Source organism: Rissa tridactyla, chromosome 4 (assembly GCF_028500815.1).
Source record: "Rissa tridactyla isolate bRisTri1 chromosome 4, bRisTri1.patW.cur.20221130, whole genome shotgun sequence".
Lineage (NCBI taxonomy): Eukaryota > Metazoa > Chordata > Aves > Charadriiformes > Laridae > Rissa > Rissa tridactyla.
Window position 1 is genome coordinate 70,993,663 of NC_071469.1, and position 20,461 is coordinate 71,014,123.

Genomic DNA, 20,461 nt, shown 5'->3' on the forward strand with positions numbered 1-20,461 from the left:
TGTCTTGGCTCGTCTGGCTGCCCGGAGGAGGGGATAGCGGGGGTGGCAGCCTGGGGGTGACAGGAGGGACCCCGCAGACCTGGGGGGTGACAGGACAGTGGCCGGTGACAGGCCAGGGGACACCAGGGACACCAGCAGCCAGGGGCAGTGACAGCCCTTTTGTCACAATGCGCTGGGTCCCCTGAGGCGTGGGGGTGGGGCGGTGGGCCGTTGCCCAGTGGCCATAGTGACTGGCCAGGCCTGGCAACACTGTGTGGGAGAGAGGGAGCAGGGACAGAGCTCGGCTCAGCCCGCACCGCTTTCCCCGGCCCCTCGGCGGGCCCTTCCCTGCGCTGCCACCAGCCCAACCCAGCACAGAGGCCGCCACACTTGGTACCGCTGTGGATGCCGTGGCCCCTGGACCACCTGGCCACAACCATGTCGTGCATCCACTACAAGTTCGCTGCCAAGCTGGCGTATGACAGGGTCATCTTCAGCGGCCTGAACATCTGCCTGCGGGACCTCAAGCGCCAGATCATGGCCCGCGAGAAGCTGAAGGCGGCCACCAGCGACTTGCAGATCAGCAACGCCCAGACTGGAGCAGGTGCGTGGGGCGTAGCGCGGGGCCTTGGGGACCCCCCGTGATGGCCGCGGCCTGCGGGAGCCATGCTGGGCTCTCTGCGGGTCGCCCCAGGTGGCCCGAGTCCAGCCGGGGCCCGTGTCGTGGGCGTGGGGAGCACCAGGAGGGATGCGGGGCGGGGATGAAGCGGGGCGGGAAGCCATGATGAGATTCGGCCGCCATCGGGAGCTGTGACTTGTGCTGGGGGCCTCGCAGAGTAGGTAGAGGTACATTTTGGGAGTCCCGGATTTTTCTCGTAGTGTTGACTAAAACTGTGAAGAGCTTTTGAAAAAGGTTTAATTTGCTTGAAGGGCTTTGCTGCAGAAGGGTCTCTGAATTTGCCTTCAGTTGCTAATGAACTTCTAGCCTGACGAATGCCAGCAGTCTGTGTAAAGCAGAGCATTAAACCCAGAACGTTCGACGGCAATAAACTGTGATGGGCCCAGTTGTTGTCACCGGGAGAAAAAATGTTTTGAAATAGGCCAAACACGGAGATCCTGTTATGGCAGTTGAGAAACCGAAAGGAAAGTTTTAGGTGAAACATTGATGCTCATAAATATATTAGCCCCTGAAGTATTACTGTAATATACGTCATAGCATTTTTACAAAGTGTGTTTCTTTGTTTCCATGCGTAATCACAACTCAGTGAAGAAGTATGTGCTTCTTGAAAAGTCCTCTTAGTATGTTGAGACGATAACAGCGCGCTGTTACGTATAGGATTTTGCATTTATAGCTGCAAAAGGATCCTCTGGAGTGCTATGTAATTACAAATTAATATGCGTTCTTACAAATTGGCTGATTTTTTTTCTGTGTTTATGTTGTTCCAGAGTACACAGATGACAACGCCCTGATTGCTAAGAACTCGTCGGTAATTGTGAGAAGAATCCCTGTTGGAGGAGTTAAAGCTGCCGGCAAAACATCTGCCATGTGAGTGTCCATAAAGCGTTGAATTCTTGGCTAGGGGTTTCAACGTGTGAACTTTTTTAATGGCTATTAGTTTACGGAGGCATTCTGCTTGTATCTCTCTCGTTAAAGCTGCAGTAAATGTTTGTCGTCGTGGGGCAGATGTTACCGTATCTGTCCCGAAGTAGGCTGACATTTTTAGGCCTGCTGGGAGATGGGGTTCCAACTCCATCAACGGTAACTTTTAAGAGGATTCTCCTGGGTTTGTCCTTGGGGTTGGCTCTTCTGAGACCCAAGTTGTAGATCCTGTTTCCTCTCCGTGGAGAGCTCCCTTATTATATGCGTTTGCTTTTATTGCTTTTATAGCAACGACAGATAGCCATTGTAGTGTAAACTCATAATTTGTTTCCATCTCAGAGGAGATGCCTTCAGGCACTCCCTAGTAATTCTGGACACGGCAGCCTTGTGCTTATAAACGTGGCCTTGCTTTGGGGGTGAATGTATGTATTGAAATATGTGTGCTTAGTGCTACCTTGTCAATGCATCCTCCGCTTCTGGCTGGCTGGCACCCTCCCCGGGTATTGTCATGCTGCCCCAAAATGAGAGGGTAGATGCTGCTGGCATCAAAGATCAAACAAACACCCGTACGTGGGGATAAGGACAGACCAGCACTGCTGTGCTAATGTTGACAATTAACCAGGCAGGTGAGCTTTCTGTTCCTTCAGCTGGAAACATGGCAGAAACCACTGGGAGAGGGGCTGATGTTTGGGAATGATGAAAGTACGCTGCAATGGTGGAGAGGCCTTTCAAACATGCGTTACTTGCCTTGTAGTATGTTCTTCAAGGTAAATGGATGAAGAAACCACTGTATGGCCAAAGAAACGTGACTTTGGAGGGTTTTATTAGTTGCACTGAGTGCACCAAGAGAGAACAGTTTATGTATGCAAATGAATTTCCATATTCACTAGATTATTTAGAACATAATGTTATGATGTTCAGGTTTTGTGATCTGTTTTCACTGCTTTATGTTTGCTACGAGTGCTTTATTTAAAGTTCTGATCACCTTTATTTCTTTTTCTAGAGGCGGAACTGAGCCACTGAGTGGAACATCAAAAATGGTATGTAAAAACACAATCTCACCCTTTTTTCAACACCCTTAATTCTAAACAAGACATTCTAAGCAAATCCTAAACAAATAGCCTTGTGTTAATTCTGCAAACATTAACTTCATGTATTTTCCAGTAAAACACAGTATATATTGCAAATACAGTGTATCTTATTCAGCGTAGTAAAGACTGAGTAATGCCATCGCTTGCGCAGTTCGAATGTGAATATTGGTATTTGTGCCTCAAATGCATTGTATTTCATATTGAACATGCCAGGCTATTTCCTGTATGACTTTGTGTTGAACAGGTGATATATGATGGTTTTTAGATCATGCTGGTTCAAGGTTTGCACACTGATGTGCTACATCTGTCTGTAGCTAGCCAATATGTATGTTTGTATGGGGGTGTGTGGGGTCTTTGTTTGTTGCAACAAAAAATGTTTAGAGCGTATTTTTTTCCCTTTTCCCATTGTATCACTTAGCTTTTGTTTTTAAGTACTTTTTTGCCTAATGCTTTTTGAAAATGTTTTCAAAAGCCACTGAGAAACCATTATTGCTGAACTTGGTACTGTTTCTTGCTTTTGACTCGGGGGCTCAACAAATACCGATCCCAACACATCCCATACGTTTTGAGGACAGTTCCGATTCCTTTTCATGTCCTTAAATACTTGGGTATTTGTTCCTAAAAACTGTACAATTGAAGTGATACTGTTTGAGCCAAGGCAGAGAGCATCGCCTGTCCCAGCAGGGCTGGGTGCTCTGTAGGAGGTGCCTTGGATCAAATGCCACCAGAAGTACACGTTCCAGCCCTGCCCGTAGACTGCAGTGACCCCTTGGTGTCACTGGGACCTGTTGATTGCTTTTCAGAATTGTAGCTGTGTTTCCTCTGGGGTTTTGCCTTTGGGCTTCTCTTGTGGCTGCTCATCTACTAACCCGTAAGAGCTGTTGTATGGTGAGATGGTAAGGAACGGAGGATGGTGAAGGGTCGGTGGCTCAAAGGCCCAGAAGGCGCTGCCTGGAGCCTGGGCTAGCACTTGTAGATGAGGACAGGCTGGGTTTTTCCTTGGCATGTCGGTACATCCAGACTTCTTTGGAAGGACGTGCTGCACTTGCCCCAGCGTCCCAAAGACAGTCTGCAATGCTCTGGGCAAACCCACTTGTTAAATGAGGGCATGGTTAGGAAGAACCGCTTAAGACAGGGAGGAAGTCTAATGTGTTGGGATTATTAACTTTGGGGGGCATGTATGTATTGAGCTGCCCGCCCTGTAAGGGGGCTTGTTCCCGTCCCCACTGCGCTCCTGTTGCCATGGCCCGTGTTCCAGCTGCAACTGCCGGTGCCTGGTGACGGGCACAACACAGCACTGCTCCCCTGCTCCCCACGCAGCCCTTTGCCCCTGCTCCTGACCCCTCAAACAACACACCCAGCCCTTCCTGGGGCCCAAAACCTCTCTGTGTGTGCTGACATTTAGGAGGCATCATGAAAGCCCTAAAGGAGAGGACACTTGTGCTGCCAGAGGTAGGGCCCCACTCCAGGGAGGTGGGCACCCCCACTGCCCGGGCAGGCTGGAGCAGGCACCGTGGGGATGGAGTGGGGTGGGCACCCTGCTCTGGGGAGCTCGGAGGGCCGGGAGCTTGGCTTGCCCTCTCCCCCCACCCCTGCAAGGCCAGGGGCTGGGAGAAGCCTTTCTGGGCTGCTCATGCTCTGCTGGGATCGGGCCTCCCTGCACCGGGGGACACATCCCCCGGGGAGCCCAGGGTCCCCTGGGCTGGTGCCGGAGGGATGCTCGCTGGGAGCAGCTGGGTGCTGCCCGGAGCCTGAGCTGGTGCCTCCGCTGCCCCTTTCCAGGCTGGAGCCCTGGGAGATGATCCCTGCCTGCGGAGCAGCACTGAGCCCAAAGGCTGCCTGCAAAGAGGAGGGAGCTTCTGGGTGCCCAGGCAGGCACGGGGCTGGGGTCTGGGTCTGGGGGGCTGGGGTCTGTGCCCAGGGTCTCCCTGCGGCGCAGGGAGCAGGGCCGCTCACCCCTGCCCGCTCTGGTGCATTTGTGCATAGCGTGGTGCATTTGTGGGTAAAATCCCTGTCACTTTTCTTAACTTCTGCCTGCAGTACCTTTTTGGATCTGGGTGTTTTCAGGGTTGGATGCTGCTTTCATTTCCCAAAGGTTAAGCCTTTCTTTAGTATACCACCACTTTGAATTTACATTGGGAAAAGGGGCAGCATTTTTCTTGAGGTTTGAAAACGCTGTCAGTCTGCTGCTAAAATCTAGATCAGTAACCCAGGGAAATACTTGACTGGTAGTGGTCTAGGTCTGGATTTGGCACTTGGCTTGAATACGGTGTGAAACTGTGTGTTTCAAAATAGTCCTTGTAGTATAAAACTTACTGTGTGATGGTTTTAGTTTTTCATCGTTATTTGAAGTAGAACTGCTTTTTCTTCACTAGAGTGGTGTGAGGCATTACACTAACCCTGGATCACTGGATCCGATCACTCGAGTTGGAGTTACTTTAACTGACCCGGTGACCCCAGCACTTAATGTAGTGCATTTATGTAAGCCACATTTGTAGTATTTGATCTAATTCCGATGGGTTTTTATTTTTTGAAAAGCATTATTTTTCTTGTTGTTTGCTAGCATGTGTATAAACAGGAATCACATGTTCATAAAGTTACCATTCTTTTCGCCTCGTGTGTTCCCTGCCATGTCTGCATTATATTTCTAAGTAGCATCTTACCACCAGCTAACAGAGGTGTCTCAAAAAAGCCCCCAAAAAACCAAAGGAGGGAGGGCAGAAGCCTCGCATCGCTCTTTACGTGACCTCTCTCTCACTGTAAATCAGCGCAGCCTCAGGTGCTTCTAGTGTTGGAGACACAATTAGCTTTAGTCTGAAACCTACCTCAGGTCTTGGTCAAAAGTGTGGGGATTTTGTTTTGTTTTGTTTGAAATACGCATGTTTCTGGATGTATTTCAAAGCAGAACCTGGATCTTAGCGTGGTAGGAATAAATCACTGGAAAGCTTGCCAATTGTTGCTGTAGAGTAAAGCAGCAAACTTAACATTAGTTAAGATTGTTTTAAACAGGATGCACAAAAGCTTATTCTTTGGCTATTGCTTCATCACCTTGCTCTTACGTTAGCTGTCATTCCACGCTTGCAAATGTGTGCTGCTCTCCTGCTGTTACTACAGCCAAAGCACGGAAGGGGATCCTTTTAGTGTGGCTGTGTCAGTGACTGCAAGGATCTCTGTCGTAGTAAACCCCTTCATTTCAGGAATTTGAGCAGCTTATTCTTTTTCTAGACAAGGTGATGGGTTCTTTTTATTGGCTGATGTTTTGGATTGCTGTTTTTGTTTGGGCTTTGTGGGGTATGGCGAGCTTGGCATTTTTAACCTTCTTGAGCGGAGGGGCAGAGTTCATGTTCCAGGGCCGATGTGCGGGTGCTTTATTTTGACAGGCAGCTACACTCTGTTCCTAGAAGCATAACCATGTGCCTGTATCAATGATGGGAAATTAACCATTAGTTTACAAACTACGCTGAAGATAAGTTTCCCGCAGTGATGGGTCCTTCTCAAATAAATATTTTTTTAAAAACCTTTTCAGCTGAAAATTGACAGCCGCCTTACCCCTTCGACTTTCAAGCAGTTGTGAGCATTTGACAAGGGTCCCTCTCTGAGGTATTCGGGAGCAAGCAGTTCATCTCAAGCCAGTTCGATTCATTTAGTTTCTTCTCATTAACCACACGGGCACTCCTAAGCTCTCATAGTTTTGGACTTTGTTTTGGACAAAGACAAATTACACCGGGTTTGAAACGCCTCTTTCAGTGACGCCCAGAGGGTATAGTGTTACTCTCAGACTAGAGTAGAGGTGAACTATCGCTGTGTTTTGACTGTGGAACTTGAATATGTGTTTCATGTTTTGTGAACAGATTGATGACTCTCCTGCACCTCTTTCTCTGGCCCAGCTTGTGAAGGTAAATATATGTATATATATATAATCTTGTCAAATACTTACCCCTACTCCCTCCCCAAAGAAATCGTTTGCTTTGTATTTTTAACTCTGATGCTGTGGTCTATAGCTGGATAGCTGTTGTAATGTGAACAAAACCTTAATTTAATTTTCAATAACTTAAAGTATTTATTTTAACTTTACAATGCGTGTGTATTTTGATACTATCCTGTAAAGAGCAGTTCCCAGCTTGGGCAGAGAGAAGGGGAGTACCTTATCAGCCTCAACGTAACGTTGCAGGATTACTCATCTTCAAGAGACAAAAAAGAAGCCCTTCAGACGCTGTTTACCATTTTTCATACATCTCGTTAATTTTGTGTTGGAAACGAAAACATTTTTTACAGAAGAATGGAATTGGCTGCAAGGTGTGGACATTTCAGGGGGCTTTGCCACAGCCAAAATAGAAGCGTTTCTGTAACGCGGACACTTGCATGGCTATTTCTGAATTGCCGGTCATTACAGTTACAGATCCATTCTTTGAGAGCTGCACAACTTCATAAATTGTAGTGCATCTACAGTGAGCAACACAACCTAATTTGTTTGCACGCAGACTGTGTAAATTCTGAAAAAGCGCCTAATCATTTATTGGAATCTACCAATGTCTATGTGTGGCGTATTAGCAGATGTGACCTCTGAAACTGTTGTAATACCGTGTTTTGCTCTGGAACTGCTTGCATTTTTTGCTCAACAATGCGTAACTTTGTCTGGGAAAGCCCTAGCAATTGCACCTTGTGAAAAGGCGTAGCGCTAGCCAATTAAAACACCAGTCTTTAAAGTTACAAAGATTATAATAAAGGCGGGAGTTCATTTCCAAGAAAGAGGAATCTTTTCCCGCTGGGAACTTCTTCCCTCTCTCACTGCAGTGTGAGACACGTTTCCTAATGTGTACATTTGTGGGGGGGAATAAAGAAAAACAGAAAGAGTTTGGAAGGTATCCACCAAAAGACAGTGGTCTCCATCAGTGCTGTCCCTAAACGTGTCCTGTCTGTGAAGTTCTGGAACCTCACGTGAAGTTTTACTCTAAAATGTGAAAAACTGTCCAAGTGGGGTACACTTTTAGGCTTTTGAGAGAATTTAAGTATTTCAGAAAAATACGGCAGCTCAAACCTGTTACTTTCTCTGACCTCTTTAGTGCAGACTGGCTTAGCATGGAGGCAATGTGTTATCAGGCTTCTGGTTTGTGATTACGACGTATTAAATGCTGTATTTCAATTTTGGTCTATTCCTAGTAATGTTTTGTGGGTTTTGGACGTGCTTTGTAAACCGTTTGGGTTCCAACAAATGAGTGAAGCGTCTGTAAAGTTTTCTGTAAATGTTAATGGAAATGATTTCAGAGATGTCCCTCTGGATTATGTTACTGTTGAGAAAACACTATGTCTAAGAAACAACCATTTAATAAAATGTAGAAACTAGTTTGTTGCTTTTGTGAATGAATGCATATAAAACCAAAGCCACGAGGGGCTGATCTGAAGGATGGGTACCTGAAGGTCCAAATCATTGACAGTCAGTCCCTTAGACCCGGCTTGTAACTGGGCTTGTGTGTAATAAAAGCGTTTTAAGAAATGCTGCTTAAAGAAATCCAGCGGGCTTCCATAATTTGAAGATCTAGCGGTGCACAAGGCTTATATGACAATTTGTATGTTAAAAGGACACAGTCAACTGGAAAAAACCTGCAGGTTTTCCTTACTGTAGTTAAATCACTTAATATGAAGAAGTTAGTAGGGGGAGTCCAAACACGTGGTTTGGACTGCCGAGAGCACGTGATGGCCAAACTTCTACTGCAAAGAGTCTGTTGTCTTGCTGAGGGATTATAAAAAGCTTGATTCCTTTTAACACTTCTGTGTCTGAAGCTGAATTTCAGCAAGCAGAAAGAGCTTCCCCGACTCTTGAGTTGAGTGTCCTTTTAACGCTGCAGAGCGTAAATACTGATAGTTGCATACCTCTTTCTCCAGTAAACGTACAGTGGCTATCTCCTCCTTCCAGTAGTCTGGAGCTTAAAAATCAGTTGAAGAGTACTGGGTAGCGTCATTTTTTCTACACATGGCTTCAGTCCGCTTGGAAGAAAACTGGATTGGTTACACGAGTCTTGATGTGAAGTGCAAACAGAGCCTAAGGTTTTGAGTGCCCAAGAAGTTAACGGGCACATAAACGTCATGTGATGGCGTAAGGACTGCCCAGAACACCTTCAGGACAACAGTATTTTCTATAAGCAGCTGTTTTCATGCAGCCCCAGCTAGCGTTGTGCTGCTCTTTACAGGATGGGGTGAGTGGTCTCGTCTCTGGCTGTGTGGGCGCAAATGTGTTTCTAATGCGTGTGTCAAATGCTTACCTCTTAAACAGACCGACAATCTGGCTGCAGCCAATGCTTCCGAAGAAGACAAAATAAAAGCTATGATGATGCAGTCTTGCCGTGAATACAATCCAATCAAGTAAGTGTCGATAACGTCAAATCTGTTCTTTGAAGATTGTGGACAAATTGTAGAGATGTTTGTTTTAACAAGAGAGACACGTGCATACCTTTTTCTTCTTTTCTCAAAAACCCTTTAGTTACATGACCAAACCCTGGGATACGCCTCCACCATCCTATATATGCTTTCGTTGCGGAAAACCTGGCCACTACATAAAGAACTGCCCAACGAATGGGGTAAGAGTGCAGGGGACTTCTGGTGTTACTTCGCTTTTCCTTTTTCACCTGGCAATTACATAACAAATACAAGAACACTCAGATTAGGCATTGTTTCTCGTGGGGTGAAATCCAGAGGTTATAGGGCAATGTTGCAAACCCCTTCAAAATTCAAGGGAAACCTGGAATTTAAAAGGTAAAATGTTCTTTTTTCTTGGTCGTAGCTATTAAATATGTCCATAGATCTTTCTCTGTGAACTGTCATGCGTATTTTTATGTATTTCAATACTATTAAAAATCTTTCTGGTTTTAACGCTTTTTAATGACAGTTCACAGTGTTTAGAATTCCGTATAAAAGGAAGATGTTTCTCTTGACCCCACCTATTGAATATTTGTGTGTTTTAATGACACAAGTCTCTGGTTGAGTATTCACGCCATCTAACTTTAGTCGCCGAATGCATATGCAACCTTCGTACATATCGATGGTGAACTAAGTTTCTCCAGTGACTGGTTCAGAGCCCTGAATGGGGCTCTCCCTCTGCATTGCGCTGTGGAGGAGGAGTGGGTTTGTGCCTCTCCTCTGAGTGGATGGTGAGCTAAGCCATATGTAATCCTTGCGGAAGCTGAAGTTTAGCAAAAGAATGTCCACGGAGTTCAAAATGCTGCTCAAGTCCTTGAAACATCCTGGCTATATTTCTGTAGGAAAACAAGTATTTTTGGTCGAGTAACCCTTAGGCTAGGTAGAAGGAGAGAATTAAGGGCTTTTGCTGCTTAAATTAATCATCAAAGTGTCATTTTAAGTGTGGGTCTTAAGACGAGCTATGTCTGCATTCCTTTTCTTAACAGGACAAAAATGTTGAGCCTGTTGCCAGAATTAAGAAAAGCACGGGCATTCCAAGGAGTTTCATGATGGAGGTGAAAGATCCCAATACAAAGGGTGCTATGCTGACAAAGAGCGGAACATATGCAATACCAATTATTAATGCGTAAGTATGGAACTAGTTGGGCTGACCAAAAGGTGAAGGAGAGAAACCATGCGTAAATGTCTGAGTGGCAATGCAGCCAAGTTGGCCGGCATCTGTAACCACGGGGGAGGAAGCATTGTCATTGTATGTTAACCTCAAAATCCGTGATGCTTTCTCGTACTAAAATAGGGCGGTCCTACTGTTCATGCCCCGGGAACTCCAGAGCTTGGAAAAGTTTTCCCGTACCCATTGTTAAATTTTTCCTTCCTCACCCGGCCCTCCAGGGAAGCTTATGCTAGCGGAAAGAAGGAGAAGCCTCCCTTCTTACCAGCGGAGCCGTCCTCCTCCTCCTCCTCCTCCGAAGACCCTGTTCCAGATGAGTTGTTATGTCTCATTTGTAAAGAGATAATGACTGATGCGGCCGTTATTCCCTGCTGTGGAAACAGTTATTGTGATGAATGTAAGTGTTACTCCCCGGTTCGTTCACTCCAAACACCACATCTGATTTTCTGAAAGCAGAAACAGGAGATGACAAAATGTCTTTGTTACCAGTTCTATTCCATACTTGAGTGTCCACTGAATAGGAAAGGACTCTTCTCGTATAAAGGAAAAAAAAAGGCAGAAAGCTTTTTTCCTTTTTTACGTATCTTGTTAAATCCTCTTTACATGCGGAAGGACAAGCGTGAGAAGAGTGCACAGCTGCGCAGGTGATTACAGTATTAGATATTGAATGCATTTAGTTTTTCTCACAGCCCTTTCCCTCACACAAAATGGTATAGCCAACTCTGGTCGGCTCAGTATAGCCAACCTTACTGTGGTCTGCCACAAACCGATAGTTAGGCATTTAATCCACATTCTTCTCCACGGGAGAGCTGGTTAAAACCTTCGCAACTCAGTCCTTCTGATGTTCTTTTGAGGTGCGTTTTATTCATTAACCTGGAGGGTGGTGACTTCTCACTGTACTAGAGAGTGGAAAAAAGGACAGTCAAAACATCCAGACGCAGCCGTCTTCAAATGTTACGTTAGTGAAATATCAAAACCGCACAGTTATTTGCTGCATCCTAGAAATGATTTCCATGGTTGAACATTTATAGCTTCATGCTCTCAATTCAAGACCATATTCACTCATTAATCATATATCTCTTTTTATGATTGATTGGAGCCTCCAAAATTTCCTTTTGTTGGCTAAACCTACTTTGATGATTCTAATTACGCACAGGCATTAGAACAACATTGCTGGAGTCTGAGGAACACACGTGCCCAACGTGTCATCAGACAGACGTTTCCCCTGATGCTTTAATTGCCAACATGTTCCTACGCAAGGTAACAGGATGACTTTTACGTAAACTGTAAGACAAGTCTATTTGTAAAAAGCCAAAAGGGAAGAAAATATTAGTTTACATCTCCTCAAAACCTGCTAAATTAAATCGGCTACATTTACTTTTCAAATCCATTATCTGTTGCTGGAGAAGCTGACAACTCTTTAGAGACAGTGGGGCAAATTCAGGTCGCGCTTTTGTTTAACGTGATTGCCTTACTGTCAAATTCGGTGTTAACACTGAAGTATTTTAGATACAGGTACTCTGAGTGACCAGTTGTTACTCTCAGTGTTTAAGGCGATGTGTGCATGTATTTGTGTGTTGATTCATTTTAGGATTGACAGCATTTACAGGACTACACAAGTAATTTTACTCTGTGGAGGCTTTTGTTCATGTATCTACTGAAGTTTCATATTACCTTGTGGTAAATGTTTTTCTGCCTCTAGGCTGTGAACAGCTTCAGCAATGGAAGTGGCTACACAAAAGGGCTCCACCAGACGATTCAGCAGCAGCAGCAGCAGCCGCCACCACCTCCACCAGCACTCATGACTATGACTGTTGCACCTCCTGGACCTTTTCAGTAAGTAAATCTGTAGATCAACATGAACATAAAAGACACCAGGATGCCAAAGTTAGATTCTTCTCCTTGAGCTGCGCTGCCAGCCATTTACGTCTCATTAGTGACAGTTTCAGATAACTGCGGAAGTTCTGTTTAGTGAAAGTCCTCACTTTGAAAGAGGACACTTTGAAAAGTCGGAAGTGTGCCTCCTGCAAGAATGTTCTCAGAAGTATTGCTTGTTTGGGTCCCGTATCAGTCATTCCGTACAGGCTTAGCCTGAGAGAGGAACGCTTTTTCCCCAGGAGCCCTTTCATTTGAAGGGGCTAGCAATTCCTAAAGAAACCATTTTGTTATGGCAAACCTTCTTGAGTGGGTTAATTTCTCTTTAGTACCGAGGAAATAATATTTCCATGAAAAGTGTAAAAGCACAATCCTGGGTAAAATAGGCCAGGTGTTTTCACAGTACTTCTTTCTACAGTATTTCTATAATCAATATTACGATAAGTCAGAGTCATCCTCAGTAATACACAGCATAGTCAGTGACGCGTACAGATTGGATAATAAACACTGAAACACTGTAAATGTGAAATATTTACAGACATGACAGTAGCCCTTCAAAAGACTGTTTGAACAATAAAAATTTGGGGTTTTTTTTGTAGCAATGCTGATAGTGTTATACCTCCTGCTGCTCTGGTGACTGCTGCTGAACCTTCTGCATCTCCCTGGCTGTCGGTCAGCAGTTTGTTGAAAGAGAAGGTAAGTTGTATTTCAACATATGCAGTGATTCTTGCATTTAGTAGAGCTTCTTTTCCAACCGTCTGCATTTACTCACAAGGCCTGTCAGGTTCCTGTACGAAGACAACCAGCATTACCAAGTCTTCCGGGCCCCCAAGGACAATCAGTGCCCACAACTGGTAAGTAACTATAACTTCAGAAATTCTGTAAAGAAATGGCCTTCAGATACACTGAATGGGATTTTTCTCTTTGTCCTCTCCCGACTCCAAAAGGTCGTCATCCAACGAGAGCCAGTACACCTCGCTCAGCAGGTGGCAGACCAGGCTGGGAACTGTAAGTATTCCACAGCAATTCAATCTATTACTGCTTGTAACGAGGCCATAACACGTACCTTATACAACAGCTGATTTACAATGAAGAAAGAATGCACAGATAGCTGTGGAGAATACAAGTGGTAATTAATGTTTAAACGGCTTAATTTGAATTGGCTTTGACGGAGGGAGTCTGTGCTTGCGGTGAGATTATTTAACATAAAACCCCGGTACATGATTGAAAAGAGGACTCTGAGAAACGACGTTTTTTTGAGGACACTATAGTTACATATAAAAATGAAACAGAATCAAAGGATCGGATGGAAAGCCACGCTTTTGATTGCTGGCTGAACAGAGCTGAAAAAATTGATTTCCTGACAGAAACCAGACTCCAACATTCTCTTTTTTTTTTTTTTGACAACTTAGTTGATACTGATTGAGCACATGATTGGAAAAGTCAGTGCTGTTAGTTTCTGACAATTTTGAATTTCTTCAATATAGTCATCTCCAACAGCCAAGCTGCTTTCTCTCAGAGGGAGAGAGAGGAGCCTGCCTTATCTATTGTCGCAGTGTCAAGCTCGTCCTTCCTTTTGGTATAAATTTGTTCTAGGTAGATTGTAAGGGTGCATTGTGTTTCTAAAATCTTAAGATAAATAAATAACAGAAACCAGGATCCATCCCACAGATTGTCTGAAATCTGAAATTCAGTAAGGAAGAAAATAACAGTTCAGGGACAAGAACAGGCCAAATATGTCATCAACAACGTGGGAAGCATTAAGCGTATCAAGGAGTGGCAGAGGAGCGGTGGGCACTCGGCACACGGGAGATGGGAGTCTCTTTTCAGCATGGGCAGCCTCCATGCACAGTCGCAAAGCTGAGTATGAGGAGAGAAGACTGAGGGACGTGCCGGGGATGAGGATGTGGAGGGCAAGTGTGAAGATCAAGAAATGAGTGTCATCTCAAATGAACAGAAAGCAGGGAGAAAAATGCTCGCCACCACGCTCCCGCTTTGTTCTCTTTCCTCTTTAAAATCAGGGCAGAGTCCGTAAGGGAGAAGCAGATTGTGTAGAAGAATGAGGAGGAGTTCCACTCCATCCTTCTGTCATTGGATGGACTGGATGATTCAAGGGATTAGCAGCGATGGGGGTTTCATATGTAGGGTACTAGCTCACATATGGCAGAGGCTACAGCAGACGGACCGTTAGAATTGGGCAGCAGTTGTTAAGGAGCAGGTGTGTCTCTTCCTAAAGGGGAGGAATGATGCTAATGAACATATGCAGAATAATGTGAAATGGTTCTTTAAAAACTAATAAAAGCAAAACTTGTGAAGAAAAAGCTCAGGGTAGCTCATGTCTTCTGTCCCCAAAAATCACATGGGCAGGAGTCTGAACAGCTCTGTTAGTAACGCTGCCAGTAGCTTTCCTAGAGTAATGGCAATGGGTTGTAGTACTAGAGGCTGAGTTCAGAAGCCGTCACTATCCTTGGTTAGAGCTATGATGTGGAAAATTTTGCTAGGCCATGTGGCTAGAAGTGTCCTGTATGTAGAATTGCTGTACAATCCGTATTTTGCTGTATTTTGCATCCTGTACAAATTGCCAAATCAGTAGTGAAGTTAAATGGACTGAGCGGGCATTTTAAAATGGAGCTTTACTGTCTTCAGGCTGAATCGTGTCTTCTTGATGTTTGATAGTGCACTGTAGCCATTAAGACTTGCTCTTTTTGCGTCTTACTGCACCAAAAAGGGTTTGCACTGCATGTCGTGCCTGAGTAGTGAAACACGTGTGCCTTTGCGGACCAGCAGAAGCCAGTATAGGCCACCTTCAGTCAATCAAGAGCTGTGGCAGTTCATGTGACAGAAATGGTGGATATAAACTTACCCTTCCTCTATGCTTTTACACTATCAAAGCAGCAGGTGTTCTCTCTTGTAAGCAGAAACTTTTACATGTTATCACGTTCTCCAATTTGCAGTAGCGTTATGTCAGCAGCTGAAAGCAGCTTTGACATAAGCATATGGAGAGGGGAAAAACCCCCAAACAACTAATTTTGGGAGGAAAAAAATCAACCAGGAGAGTGACTGTTTTGAATTAACTTCATTTATGGTTTTTGTGTTGTTTTTTTTTCTAAGGTCCAAGTCTCCCTATAGTGCTTCATTTTACTCTAGAAGTTCGTGTACCCACTCCAAGTCAAGATCAGGTTCTTCCCGCTCTGGCTCCTACTCTCGATCATTTAGGCGTTCCCCTTCTCGTTCCTTCTCGCGATCACCACCCTATCCAAGAAGAGGCAAAGGGAAGAGTCGTAACTATCGCTCTAGGTCAAGGTCTCCAGCGTTTCGAGGCCAGTCTCCCACTAAACGGACTATACCTCGAGGGGATGGAGAAAGGCAGTACTTTAAGAGATACCGAGAAGTTCCCCCGTATGATATGAAAGCTTACCATGGCAGATCTGTTGACCTGAGAGGTCGCTTTGAAAAGGAGAGATACAGAGAATGGGAACGGAACTATAGAGAATGGTACGAAAAGTTTTACAAGGGCTTTGCTGCTGGCGCTCAACCTCGACCAGCAGTAAATAGAGAGAGCATTTCTCCAGATAGGTCTGGTCCACCTGGGACCAGACGAGAGAATTTGCCATATGCTCGGGGACGCAGGGAAGACTCTCCTGGTGGGCAAAGCCACAGAAGTCATAATAGAGATGGACGTGACCCTGAAAAACCTTCTGGAAGAGAGCGCCACGGCATGAAAGATCCACCACAATCAAATGAGAAGGACATGGAATATCCGCTGGAAGATGGCAAAGGAAATGAATGTAAAAAACACCAGAAGAGAAGAAAAGGGGATGAGAATAAAGGATTTCCCAATGCTGAGTTTGGGACAAAACTCAAACACAAGAAGAAAAAAATCGAAGAAGAGCAAAGAGAAGGATGACTAAAAAGTGAAATCTGTCACTCCACGGAACGACAGATAATGAAAAAAAGAATGAATTCTTAAGTCATCTGTATCAAATTTTCTTAAAATGTGAACGAATTCAAGTGTTGCAAGTAACGGCATGAAGGCGACTGTGCTGCCCTTGAAATATTGCAGCTGGATCTTTACATTGGAGCTTTATAGAAGTGAACATTTTGTTCAGAATTGTGAGTTGTGACAATGCAACGTGAAAGGTTTTGCTGGGGCATCTTAGTTTTAACCACCGTTCATTACTTTGGGTGGAGTTTCAGGTACTGTGAACCTCTTCATGGTTGAGTATGTTTTTTAATTGCCTGCCAGAAGCAGCTGTTACAACCGATTATGAAATATCAGCAGAATGATTTGCAGAATACGCAGAGCCCTGATACGTCACTTTTTGATTACAATAAAATGTTTTCAGTAAACCGTCCAACGTGGTGAGATTTCCAGTGAGAGTGGGAGATTAGCCGAGAAAAGACTAGCGACAGAAAAACGCCAGCAGTAAAAGCTTGCTGGTAGCTTACATGTGTGCAAAATAACACAGCAACGCATTTGGTTTTGAAAAGACTGGTAGGACTTTAAATCTTTTGAACTGGCGCAACGTGGGGAGGTATTGCTGAGAGGTGCACGTTTTTCACGTGCCAAGTGGACTTGGTTTTATATTGTAAAAGGTAGCATATGGCCCCAAACGTACAGCCAGTATTAACAGCTGGGACTGACTGTTTTAAAATACTGTTACGTGTGAAGCTGTCACATTTCAACATTGTTCTAGTTTGTTTAGAAAGCTGTTGTCATTTGCCAGCAAACATTTACACACATGCTTTAAGATGCCTTGTAATCTGTATTTCCTCTCATAACTCTGCTGATCCCCAGGATGCTTGTGTTTTTGAAACAGAACCTTCAGTAGTAGCATTTTCACATGGTGGTGCCATGACACAGACCTAACCCTTCCATTAATAGTGGGGTTCAGCAGATGAGTTTGGCAGAAGAAGAAAGCCCACTAGAAAGTCAGGCTTCTGCTTTAAACTGCTTTGAACAGTGACAATCTAGAAGGCATAAATTTAATTAGCGGGATCTTTTTAAGACAGACGTAATTTAAAAAAAAAAAAAAAAAAAAAAAAAGAAGTGGCAGTGGTGGGTGTTGCTCCACTGCCAGAAAGCCAGCACGGTAGGAAATACTTCTCGTTGTGCATTAAGGGCATAACATCACGGTAACGGTTGAATTCAGTAGGGAAAGCCCTTGACTGTTTGGCTGTTGGGATTTGCCCCAAAGGAGTTCTGTTTGGAAGTACGATAAATTAAAGCAGCATTTTAGGGCTTCCCATTCGCAGAGACTATTTTGTTCAAAAAGTGTCATAGTTTATAGGTACTGTTACTGGGGTATTTAGGACTATACAGGAATAGCGAATAGTAAATAGTAAATAGTACTAGGGATAATCCATCTTGCTTTGCAGTGGGGGTGACTATCACATTTTAAATATTGGGTTAGAGACTGGGCATCCTCTACTTCTCAGGGTTAAAACAAGAACAAACCAGAATTAGTCCTGGATTTCAGTTCCTGTAGTTTGTGCCTTCTCGTGTCAGGGCGTTCCTGGTGGATTTCAGGTGTTTTCTGCACAAGGCAAAGCAGGCTTTCCAGTTCAGCGACTCAAATTTTGACTTCCCAGAATCAAAAAGCACCGGTCCATCCTAGTCGTTCAGCGTGCTCACCCGGCATTTCCTATGTGTGCTCCAGGGAACTCGTATCACCAAAGCCAACTCCAGATGTGTGAGAATTTCAGGCAGCTCCGACTCTCCCTTTGCATGGTCTGTGCTCGTGATGATGAGGCCACTGAAAACCAAAGACTTCTTTCTCACCAGTCCCTGTGAACATACTTTGGCCTAATGAGAGACTGAAAATTTAGGACTCGGTGAAATGGGATTCTTATAAGAGTTGGAATGTGTGAAGTATGCCTTATTATCAAGGTTCAGAATACTTAGTAATTGCATGGAAGTAAAATTTTGGACGTTTCTTTATGGAATAGCTCCATAAAACCAGGCAGAATCCCCTATTGTTATATCACCTTGTGCCGAAAAAGCTGTAGTCGAAGCCTGTCAAGCTCAGTTAAACTCTCCTCTCTTTTCAGAGCACTGTAGCAGCATTCCAGGTGATTTTTCAGTCTCCTGTGAATTTAGTTTACTCTGCATGTGGAGTTTCTTATGATTACTTTTTTCCAGGCTTTCTGAGCTGCAGAACACCTGGAATGCAGCTATGCTCCGGCCTGAGTAGTTAATTTTTACTACATGCGTGTTTAGAAGTCTCCTGACCGAACTTCTGAAGTTCTTAGGCAGTGCCGACAGCAGTGTGAAGGGAGGTATGCGAGCAGGGCGCTCTGGGTGAGGGTAAATGCTGGAACACGTCTGACTCCAGGCGGTGAAATACAGTTCAGGTGGTGAAACCGCAGTGAAGGAAAGCACGCTTACAGAGAGTTCAGGTGGTGAAACCACAGTGAAGGAAAGCACGCTTACAGAGCAAAATCAGTTTGGACTGTTGTTCAGACATAAGAAACAGATGTTGACTCAGTGACTAAATTTAGTATGTTCCTTCTGGAACAATACTGCTTGGTCATCTGCTAGAGGTTAAGTGTGGTCCGTTCCATGGAAATGATCACAGATCCCACGGTCTGTCTTCAGAAAACCCTTGGACCAAGATACCTCATCTCCCCTCTTCAGGTGAGGCGGAACGGGTCTGAGCGGTTTGAACACACCGACACGTGGCAACTCTTCAGCTGGAAAAGCTCAGGCAGAGACGTAGGTGGTTGGAAAATCTAAGTGGAAATGACCAAACAGAAAGCTCCCCCAAAGTGGGTGACAGACTCGGCGGTTATCATCCACAGCTCTGAAAAAAAGAACTGTGTGAAGAAGACAAAGGCATAAGGCACAGGATAATGTCGTGCATGGCTAGAGGTAAAATCAAGAAACCTAGGACACGAAATGAATTTTAGTTAGAGCCCCTAATAATTGTTTTGCATTTTAAAAGTAAAGGCCAGGAAGGAAAAGCTTATATCTATTGCCTAACGAGAGAGAAGAAATAACGGTTGGAACAGTAGCGGCAAATACATTTTTCCTTAGTCTTCACCAGAAAAGGTTGATTGTAACCAGCTTCAGGGAAATTTAGGTCAGTAAAATACCAGGATCATGGGCCAGAGAAAAGAGTATGTTAAACAATGTTTCGGATAAAACAACTGCTTGGGTAGTCAGGGTACGAGCCAAAGGGCCTTTTACAAGCCGAGGGATGGCGTTACACCTCTGCCGACTGAAGAGTAAACCTTGTACCTACCTTCAAAGGGGAAAAGAGCTGGATTGTGTTTACATATTTGTTGTAATATCACTCCAAATTTGGCCGATTATTTTATAGTGTATAAACACACAGGAGATAAGAGGAGGAGGAACAGTCATGCTCAAACTGAAGAACAAGAGTCAGACCTGGGCCTGTCTCTACAAACTCTGGCTGTGAGAGCACGGTGTGGAAACCTGAGCGCTGCCGCAGATGAGAACAACGTGTGTTTACACGTTTGTTGGAGTCCTCTGCACAAGAAGGCCATGGACCTCTTGGAACGGGTCCAGAGGAGGGCCATGAAGATGCTCAGAGGGCTGGAGCCCCTCTGCTGTGAGGACCGGCGGAGAGAGCCGGGGTTGTTCTGCCTGGAGAAGAGAAGGCGCCAGGAGACCTTAGAGCTGCCTTCCAGTCCCTAAAGGGGGCCTACAGGAAAGGTGGGGAGGGACCCTTGATCACGGAGTGGAGCCATAGGACGACAAGAGGCATCAGTGAACAGAGCATCCTGTTTCTCCTTATCAGAGAGTTCGTTATATGGTGGGGCTTCCTCAGCACGAGACACCACCTCCTCTGGTGGCATTCCGGAGTCTTTGCCTTCAGGCCAGTTTGTCATCACTTCTACAATTCTTGGACAATTTGGGTTTCCTATTCCAGCTCACTGCGTGATTAAGGCAACCCACTTACTCCAGGTAGCATCGGGAGCATGATGAGTAGAAGGAACTTTGCCTTTGAACATCCAGCCCAGCACTGGCCATGGGGGCACCAGGAGGAGCTGTGCTCGGGTACCAATTACCTCTGAAGCAGCTCCAACTCCTTCACATGCTGCCAGAATTTCTTTCTCAGCTGGAGTATAGTTGGCCTTGGAGCCTTTGTATCCTCAACCTCAGAATCCTAGGGGTCGACCTCGAGTCTCCCCTGGTGCCTTCTGCCAGAGGCTCCAGGTAGGTCCATTGTCCCCGGCTGCAGTGGAGAGCACATTTTTAATGTCCCGTCCTGTTCCGACTGCTCTAAGAGCTGCTGCATGCACAGTCTCTTGTTTAATTTGCTTAAAGGCCTGTCGTGGCTCAGGACCCCGCCTAAAATCCTTTTTCTT

The 20,461-nt window shown here is 45.0% G+C and overlaps 1 protein-coding gene across 1 annotated transcript; it reads left to right on the plus strand.

The window, feature by feature from the left end:
* Positions 1-417: 417 nt before the first annotated feature.
* LOC128908641 (E3 ubiquitin-protein ligase RBBP6-like) lies at positions 418-16,034 on the plus strand. The gene is made up of 13 exons (XM_054199290.1): positions 418-583; positions 1,426-1,525; positions 2,583-2,634; positions 6,522-6,566; positions 8,942-9,030; positions 9,149-9,245; positions 10,071-10,210; positions 10,474-10,649; positions 11,409-11,512; positions 11,955-12,088; positions 12,727-12,823; positions 12,926-12,981; positions 15,239-16,034. The coding sequence occupies exons 1-13, from the start codon at positions 418-420 to the stop codon at positions 16,032-16,034; spliced, it is 2,052 nt and encodes a 683-aa protein (XP_054055265.1).
* Positions 16,035-20,461: the final 4,427 nt, after the last annotated feature.